This window comes from Sphaerodactylus townsendi, linkage group LG07 (genome assembly GCF_021028975.2).
Source record: "Sphaerodactylus townsendi isolate TG3544 linkage group LG07, MPM_Stown_v2.3, whole genome shotgun sequence".
NCBI classification, from domain to species: Eukaryota; Metazoa; Chordata; class Lepidosauria; order Squamata; family Sphaerodactylidae; genus Sphaerodactylus; species Sphaerodactylus townsendi.
In genome coordinates, this window is record NC_059431.1 from 44212033 (window position 1) to 44221956 (window position 9924).

At 40.8% G+C, this 9924-nt stretch overlaps 1 protein-coding gene across 3 annotated transcripts; it reads right to left on the reverse strand.

The window, feature by feature from the left end:
- Positions 1 to 1947: 1947 nt before the first annotated feature.
- Positions 1948 to 8377, reverse strand: LYSMD3 (LysM domain containing 3). 3 transcript variants are annotated; one of them, XM_048504521.1, is made up of 4 exons: positions 8259 to 8377; positions 6847 to 7125; positions 4819 to 5155; positions 1948 to 2537 (listed from the first exon to the last, which is right to left on the reverse strand). In XM_048504521.1, exons 2-4 carry the CDS (start codon positions 7108 to 7110, stop codon positions 2374 to 2376), a joined length of 765 nt encoding a protein of 254 aa, XP_048360478.1. In that variant the 5' UTR covers positions 7111 to 7125; positions 8259 to 8377; the 3' UTR covers positions 1948 to 2373. The 3 variants fall into 3 exon arrangements, with proteins under 3 accessions (XP_048360478.1, XP_048360479.1, XP_048360477.1); XM_048504522.1 differs by lacking the exon at positions 1948 to 2537 and adding an exon at positions 2608 to 4686; XM_048504520.1 differs by lacking the exon at positions 1948 to 2537 and having other exon boundaries at positions 2608 to 5155.
- Positions 8378 to 9924: the final 1547 nt, after the last annotated feature.

Sequence of the window (9924 nt, forward strand, 5' to 3'; positions counted from 1 at the left end):
CAATATAAAGTGCAAAATGATGCCACTGAAGCAAAAAAATAATAATCTTAATTTCAAACCAAGAAAAAAAAAGGATGGCCATAGCTAGCTGACTGGAAATGTCAACTCAGAGTACCTTTGGTGATTACAAAATAAAAGGCAAGTTCTGTGCTATGGATCATTAGGAGGACTGAGAATAAAACTGCCAGTGTAATAGTGTCCTGTACAAGCCCTTGTTTGACCTCATTTTGAATACTGTGTACAGTTTTAATTGCTGAATCTCAGAAAGGGCATTGAAACCTGACAAAGTTTCAGCAAGACAAAATTTATCACAGGATTGGAACACTTGTCATGGGCTTTTTATTTTGGAAAATGTTGATTCAGAGGCGATGTAATATAGATCTATAAAATAATGCATCGAGTGGAAGAAATGGATAGAAACATTTTTTCTTTTCCCATAATACCACAAATTGTGATAATCCAATGAAAATCATTAACAACAGATTCAAGATGGGGAGCAGGTGTGACAGACTGCAGTCAGAGGCACGAAGTATAGTCACAGTGGGCAAGGGAAAATGTTCATAGGAACTGGGCAGTCTCCCACCTGCAGGAAGAAGAAAGAATACTCCACACAGTAGGTTCTTTCCAAAGAAGGCTTTTACCACAGAGTTGCTCTATGTACACGTTAATATATACAGAGTTTTGAAACAGTCCAACAAAGTGCTCACCAGGCACTTGTTTCCAAAAGGAACACAGGTACAGTGCAGTGTAGTTGCTTATATACATAGTTGCACCAATCATTGCAAAGTCACTTGCATCTGGTTTGAGCCAGTCTGACTGCTGTTTTCCAGCTGTCAGTTCACTCCTTTTTTGCTGACTCATGATGCTGTTGGATAGGATATGATCTAACTCATGACACCCCTTCTCATATTCTAGGATAGTAGACATTATGAAGAAAAAATTTATTTGTTCACAAGTGTAATACCTAACTTTGGTAACATTCACTCAAACTTTAGCTCTGGTATTGCTTTGGTAAACAATTCAGCTTGATTGTTTTTGCTTTCTATAAATGTTAGAGTGATTGTTTTGTTTTACACCATTTGTTTTACATTTTGGTACCTAGCACCAATATATTTGGTCCTTGTTTTCATGCTTTCTGTTTCTGCTAAGCTAAGGCAGGTTTGTGAATCATCTTATATTATTATTGGTTCTACACATGTCACCTGTAGGTCATTGAGCAGTTGCTCTACCCACTGTAGTTCAGTACACATTTCAGATAAAGCGCAGTATTCTGCTTCTGACGTTGAAAGGTCTGTTTGTTTTCTAGATCTCCACACAATGAGAACATTAGCATATTTTATAAGATATCCCGTACAGTACTTTCTGTCGGAGTCATCTGCAAACGAGCTTCTGCTGCAGCTGTTAACATATTGTTTTGATCTGGAGCAATCACCAAACAATATTGTTGCGTTCCTTTAAAGTAACGTTTAACCTGTTTAACACCTTGCCAGGCACATTGTGTGGGATTAGTCACTAGTCTGCTTAAATAGCTGACGGCATACATTATATCCTAGTCCAATTGGCTATATGTGCTAGGCTACCAATGACTGACTGATATAACTCTGGTTTCTCAAATGGAACATCAGAGTGTTTACCTTCTTTTGTAAACTCTGTAGCCATGGGTATCTTTGCTATTTTAGCATTCTCTAAACCAGTGATTCCCAACCAGGGCTCCGTGGCACCCTGGGGTGCCGTGAGCATGTCCCAGGGGTACCGCGGCAATGCTACCAGCCTCCCCCCCACGTTTGTAGTGTCTTCTGCTAGTGCCAGCAAGGACATGGAGCTGGCCCAGGGGGCAGTACCTGCCTTCACTCTGGGAGAAGGGGGTGGGGGTGGGGTGGCAAGCAGGGGTAGTGGGAGGGGAAGGTGGTGGGGGTGAGGGTGGCAGGCAGGGGCACTGGTAGGGGAAGATGGGAGGGATGGCAAGGGTACCGTGAGATATGAAGAGTGAGGTCAAGGGTACCGTGATGTCAAAAATGTTGGGAAACACTGCTCTAAACCAGTGCTAAGTATGAGTTCTTCAATTTTGTCTTTTTGGCTCAGTGTCCCCCAAATTTGTCTTTTTGGCTCAGTGTCCCCCAACTGCTGAACAGTGTCCCCCAACTGCTGACTCTAGGTTTCTTCCTAGAGTCTGTTTCTGGATCAAATATTAATGTGACAGTAGTGGTTTTATTTAAATCAGCAAACTGCCTTATGAAGTCCTTTAGCCAGAGTTGATGCCAGAATGTAAAACAGGTGTCCAAATAATTGGGTGGTTTTTGAAACACTAAGAACCATACACTCAATCCAATGATCTCTTTCAGTACATGGTATTTTTCAGGTAGCTTCAGTTCTTCATGGTACTTGAAGCTCCTGACTTTCAAAAGTGAGGTGCCCAAAAGCAGTTTGTGAACTTTGATGGTAGCTTTGCCATTTAAGAGGGAAAACAAAAACTGTAGACTTATCCAACTGGGTGTGTGCAAGCTTTATGCTCTTGAAGTAGTTCTTTGAGTTTGAATCTGTGTTTGGTAAAAATATAAAATAAATGCAAGGCATACAAGCTTCAGTTAAATCACTCCAAGCACTGAATATTTGAAAAAATACTTTATTACAATTTATACTGCTTTGAAAGTTATAACTTTAAAAGATTCTTGCCATAAGCATTGTACAAATTTTGAAAATTTTAAAAGATATATATCACTTGTAGCAGTGGTCAACTTAAATAAAATATTTACTTATTTTACATCCATTTCCATTGAACAATGTACTTAGATGAATAGCTGATTTCCGGATTGACCATGTGTTGTACTAGTAATCATATCCTAAATACTTTTCCACTTATTTCAATGGAACTTCATGAGCTTCTTACTGAAATATGTGTTTAAGAGGTTTAACAATTCCAAGTTTTACTTCAACACCACTCCTAGTCAAATCAGACCATTGAGGAGACAGGTAACAAGGATATCTCTGTATCCTTGCCAAATTACTGATTTATCAGACACAGTGATTGTCTCCTAGGCTCATTCCACACATGCAGAATAATGCACTTTCAAACTGCTTTCAATGCTCTTTGAAGCTGTGCGGAATGGCAAAATCCACTTGCAAACAGTTGTGAAAGTGGTTTGAAAACACATTATTTTGCGTGTGCGGAAGGGGCCCTAGTTTACAGTGGAATATTCTGGAAAACAGCAATATGTCCATTAGAAATGAAAACAGATGCAGCTAGCACAAAATTTGCTGGAATATGTCACTGCAAATAGTGTAAAAACAATTTTAGAAAGCAAACATTAAAAATAGATGTAAAACTTTAAAACCAGTCTAAAAAGATCTTATTCTCTGCCACCAATAGGTATTCCCCTTCTGCCCCAAAAGCTCTGTAGGCCCGTTCCGCACATGCAGAATAGTGCACTTTCAATCCACTTTCACAATTGTTTGAAGGTGGATTTTGCTATTCCACACAGTAAAATCCGACTTCAAAGTGCACTGAAAGTAGATTGAAAGTAGATTGAAAGTACATTATTCTGCATGTGCGGAAGGGGCCTTAGTTTGCAGACTAACTGAAAAGCCCGGAAGGCCTGGAGCCTCTTCTAGGAAGCTTAGTGCCAAGTGAAGCAGAACAGAATTTCTTGGAAAGGCTGACACTGAAATATTATAATCCCAGCATTTATTACTTGTATTGTAGTCATAATTATATCTTTTTTAAAATTAGGAAGTTTTCATTCTGCTGCCCTGTCCTGGATTGTGTGATCTCACCAGATCGCAGAAGCAAAGCAGGGTTAACCCTAGCAATTATTTGGATGGGAGACCTCCAAGGAATAGCAGAATCATGTCACAGAGGCAGAATCATGTCACAGAGACAAACCACCTCCGAATGTCTCTTGCCTTGAAAATCCCACCAGAGGTTGCCATAAATCAGATGTGACTTGACAGCAAAAAAACCCAAAACATACTGCTAAAACTTCCAAAGCAGAACTGTTTTTCAGCATATATGATGACAAGCTCTCCAAAGATTATGGTATCTGTAACTCAAGTACTTTAATTAAAAATAGACCCAATCCCTTTAATTTCAGTACGAATGCCTCAGCTTATATCCAACTATTTTGGCTTGACCAAGCATTTCTGTTCAGGCAGTTGCGTTTTCATCAACAATCTCACATAGTGAAGTTCCATTCCATCTTGCCTCCAAGGAACACAAAGCAGTATACAGTTCTCGCTCCTCCTTCCCCCTCCATTTTTCCACACAACATCCCTGTGAGGTAGGTGAGGCTGAGAGAGTGACTGGCCCAAGGTTACCTGGCAAGTTTCATGGAATATGAATTTGACCCGGATCTCCCCCTCCTAGTTTTATGCTTAACTGCTATGCCACACTGGCACTGGAAAAGGCAACTTCCATTATATATTAAACAAGGTAACAAATTACCTTTTTATTAAATACCAATACAAATAAAGCTATTTTCAAACTCCACAGGGCATGTTTTTCATTTCTCTCTTTTTAAATTGAACATGCTCAATAGATGCCCAAGAATTTAGAAGATAAAGCAAAAAGAAAAAAACTCTTCAGTCTTCATGAGGCTTGATGATTTATTTCATTTTGTAGTGGTTCTGACTAAGGTGGTGCCATCACTTGGGAATATTCTACTGTGGAATGGTGACTGACATCAGCCTTAGCTAAAATTTCATAGTACAAAAGATAAAAAACAGGTGTTACTATGCCCACCACTACCATTATCACTACAGCTGTCCACCATCCTATACCCCAGTCTGCTCCATAGTAAGGATCTTTCCGTTTGATAGGTTTACCTTCTGCTTCAAAGCTTGGCTGTTGGGTTGATAAGGCAGAAACAACTTCATTAAGATTCTCTCTCTTCGTAGCATTACACTTCACTATTTGTTCTATATCACGATCCACTACTTTCAAGAAGTTGCCAACCGTCTCAGTAGTGTTCTCAAGAGTGTGGGTTGCATCTGGGAAATCTGCAGAGTGTGAAGTAGAGGCAGATCTTGAAACTTGCCTGCTTTTTGTAAAGCAGTGCGTCTCAGTCAATACGCTGAACTTCTTCACTGGAATTTTAATAGATCTCAGTGCAAAGAAGTCCTGATCTGTGATAAGATTATTCAGCCTTTTGATATCTGCTACCTGAAATACAATTGTTTAAGACATGGTTAATGAAATGAATTGCCGCTTTTTAAAAGTTATTTTTTCGAGTGACTAGTATTCATTCTATCTTATAATTATGTTGTGAATAACGTTTGACATGGCTGTTGCAGGTTTTTTGGGCTGTAGTGTGGCTGTTGTTGCTCCTAACGTTTCTCCCGGATCTGTGGCTTGCGTTTTCAGAGGCATGTCACAGTGAGATCTGTTTCTATACCATGGAGAAAAGCACATCTTCCTGTGACACGTCTCTGAAAATGCCAGCCACGGATGAGGGAGAAACGTTAGGCACAATAACAACCACTCAGCCACCCAGCCTAGAAAACCCATAACAGCCAGTTGATTTTGCCAGTGAAAATCTTTGACAATATAAAGTCTGAAGTCATTATCATTAATTAAAACAGTTTGATGTTTTTAATCAACTACAGTATTCCCAGTGATATAAAATTCATGGTGGAGAAGATTATACACTATAAGTTCATGTGGGAGGCAGCTGTGCAGACTCCCAGCAATTTCCCGCCTACAAAGCTAGAGTGGTTTCTAGCGCCAATCTACTTCACCCAGACTAGTACACACACACACACACACACCCTTTCTTGTCCTCACAGGAAGGAGAAAGGGCCTATACATCAAAGGAACAGGAAAGCTTCAGGAAGGACTTGTTATTTTCCAGTGTTCACTGGGGACAGGAACAGAGGATTAGGGAAGATTTGAAAATACTAGAAAATATACAGCATTCATATATCAAAAGCATTCCGCACACACATTTTGATGCAATTACATACAGTCTCTCATTCACATGTAATTAGGTTGTCAGTGGCACTTCTCTGTCAATAAAAAAGGCTTAACTATACTACACAGAAAGGTTAAAAATATAGCCTCTGGGGCCCTATAAATATGGAAAGGTCTCTTTCTGCTGTGATACAGATGGGATGTTCAATCCTTTCAATGCTCCTTGTTGCCTCCCAGAGACTCTCCTGAATATGGAAGCAGGAATGAAAAAGCTGCCAGGAAGGGGGTTAGGTTTAATATAACCTAAGAAAAAACAGTTAAAATACCCCACATACATACACAGACGCTGTTTATCCATCTGTAATTCTCACGTGGAAAGCTTTTTTCATATTTAAAAGGCTCCACTGATTTACTATTATAAGTATTTGCATATGGCATATCTTTTGTGCCCAACAGGAAATTTCTTGAGAACAGAAATTAACTACTAGTCTTTTTGACAGAATTACTGTGTTTATTGAGGCCTGCAACAATCTGGTTGTCTTGAAGTTCCTAGAGCTCATCACAGGTAGAATTCAGACCTACATATGGCATATTTGTGTCAAGCAATCACTTAATTGCATATAAATACTGTGATTATTTATCTTTGTTAACACCAGGTAAGTTTTGGAATCTCTTGTGAAAGCACCATAAAATACTGTTATGCATTTGGACGGGGTGGGTGAGGGTGATTTCAAGGTATTCTCACATTTTGGCTTATGTATTTATGCGTGTATGGGCCGTGAAGTCACAGCTGACCCATAATGGCAACAAGTCCCAGGTTGTGTAAAAAAACCTTCTAAATGGCTTCTAAGGCGCAAGTCATTACAAATAAAATTTTTAAAGCTTTCCAGATTTATATTTCCCTCCAAAATACATTTACTGTGTATAGTTGCAAATAAACTTACTGAACAACAATACTGAAGAGCTATTGCATTTAAGGTGTCTCCTTCCTGAATATCCTTGGTTATAAATATCACATCATCAGTTCTCTCTCTTGTTGAACTTTGACGAACTTTCTCCCTTCCTCTGGGCCGTAGTTCATACACCTCTGTTTCATCTTCCAAAACATCACTGTCAGAACTGATACCATTCCCAAATGGATGTCCATGGCTATCCACTGTAGGCTGCATTACCGCTGGAAGTTGGAAATTCTGGTTTTTCCCTGTCATTTTGTCATGAGAATTCTAACAATATAAGGAAAAGAAAACATAGGCCAATTAGTGACAAGCACATCATCGCAGCTAATTTACATACAATGCCTGTAACAAATACAAACAGAATTGGAGGCACCCTTTCAGTGCTCTGCTCCTCCCCATTCACATTTCCTTAATGATTTGAAAAGTTTAAATACTTCATTTTTTAATATTCACATTCAAGACACAGCTATATTTAAATCGAGCAGCACCTTAGAGACCCAACAAGATTTATGGGGTATAAGCTTTCGAGAGTCAAAGCTCTCTTCCTCAGATTCATGCCACAGTACCTGTACACACTTACAAAACCAGACAGCCACTGTAAACAATCATGTTTTGAATTAAAATGAAAGAACCATCTAGAAATCATATTTAGAAAAGAAAGCAAAAAAATTTTTTCTAGGTTTGCATGCTATCAACAGCATACGGCTTGAAACTTAATCTGACTGGGAGATTCGGTAAAGAAACAAACTTTCAGAGTTGGGAAATCTGAAAACCAACAGATGTCTGATCAAGCCACCACCACTCCATTGTTTCAGGCAGCTCTCAACCACCCTTAACAACATGAGCTGGGATTCCCTCAGCTATTCCTTACTCTACAAAAGCCTTTATTACAATTCATCACCATTAATAATCCCCAGTAGGCATAACCGATGCTTATAAACACCTCAGGTTCATATTCTTAACCCAACACGGTCCACTGATTTAGAGGCTACAATTTGGATCTGGGTTCAAGTCCTTCTTCCACCACAGGCATAATGTCACTGTCACTCCCTATGAAGGGAAGAGCCAGTGTGTCGTCAGTTTTCGGACTATTTGTCAAATGCCAACAGGAACACAAGTCTGACAGAAAGCACGCCAGCCAGCCAGCCCTATAGGTAGTTGTGATGACAAACACAATAAAGAGCTTGGAGCAAAGAACGGGCCCCAGGGAAAGCCGTCTACCAAAAAAACAAAACAAAGCCCTCCCTTCACTCGGGCAGCCACCGGCGCTCCCATGGGGCTCCAGACTTTGCACTGCCTTCGCCAGGCGCAGCGGAGGGGCGATCTTCCGTTGCGTTGCGATGGAGCCGCTGCGGCTTCCCAGCCTCCGGACCCGACTCCGAGCGGTCAGGCTGCCTTACCGGTGCCGGTACCGGGCCTTCTCCTGGGAAGCGCCATGACGCTGCGTGCCTCCATGCAACCTCTTCCCCGGGCTTCTCGGTGACAGGCCAGGCCTAGAGCTGACGGCGCCACGTCTGCAAATTAGGTCCACCCCTTTCCATCAAGGGCCAACGAGCGCTTTGCGCAGGCCCGGAGATTGGAGGGACTTTCGCGTGGGCTTTGCTGGCCATTTGCAGAAAATTTAGCAGGCTTCGGGGTATTTTTTAATTGCATTTTTAAAAATCCACCGCTAATCTTCTGCTTTTACGACGCTGGACAGAAAAAAAGTTTCCTTCTCTTGAACGAAAGATCTAAAAATGGATCATTCTTTAAGGGGAAGCTCAGATACACATGCAGACTCCCATAAGCTGCTGTGAGGGAGCATCGGTTGCAACCTGGGAGTAAGCCTCATTTTGTGGGAACCTGAGAGTAAACCTCATTCTGTGGGAATTGTTTCTGAAGGAGAATTTATACTGCATGATAGGGTTATTATCAGGAAATCTGGGATGTATGCTCTCTTGTCCTTTCACACATGCTGAATAATGCAGTTTCAGTCCAGTTTGAAGCTGGATTTTACTGTGTGAAATAGCAAAATCCACTTGCAAACAATTGTGAAAGTGAATTGAAAGTGCATTATTCTGCATGTGCAAAACTGCCCACAGTAAAATCCATCTGCAACATGCATTGAAAGTGAATTGAAACTGCATTATTCAGCATGTGTGAAAGCGCCCTCATGGTTTGAGTGGTGCAGCTTCACTGTAGATGGTGCCTACCCCAAGCTCAGGCTGATTCCACATGGGCCCAAAACAGTAGTGTGAAAATGGTATGAAAATGGTGTAAAAGGGTTTACATTTTAAACCCCTTTAAACTGTTTTCACACCATTTTCACACCACTCTTTTTGGTCCATGTGGAATCTGCATCAGATTGAGTTATATTACAACTGTAGTGAAAGAGACTGAATTTGGACACGGATCCCAGCCAAAGAGTAGCAATCCGTTTTAATTCTGCTACACCAAAGTAATTCAACAGAAGCACTTTGAAGACTAACAGACTTTATTTTACATAAACTTTTGTGAATCACTGCTGCATCTGATAAACCCAGCTGTGATCCAAGAAAGGGTATTCTGAATTAGGATTGCCCACACTGGGGTGAGAATTCACTGGAGATTTTGGTGATGGAGGGTAGGGTTTAGGGAGAGCTCTCAGCAGGGAAAAATGCGCCAGAATCTACCTTTCAAAATTATTTTCTCCTGGGGGACTGATCTCTGTCATCTGGAGAGCAGTTATAATTCCAGATCACCAGGCCCCACCTGGAGGGTGGCACTGGCAACCATATGTTGAATTGAATTTTGCTAGTCCTTTACAAGACGTTGACTTTTGTTTGATTATACCTCTACCCATGTGCTTACTTCACCAGCTCCAACTAGCTAGGAATGTTGCTTTTCCAAGATCACAGAGTTTCAGAGAAAAGTGTAAGAACCTGTTCCTCCACAACTGTCTATTTAGGGGTTGCTTGACCATCTGTATCAGGTGCACAAGCATGGGGAAGTGGCCATGCAAACGGGCTCCCATGAGAGCAATTCTAAGCAGGTCTAGTCAGAATCCTATTCAATGGGGCTTATTCTCTGAAAAGCATTCTTAGGATC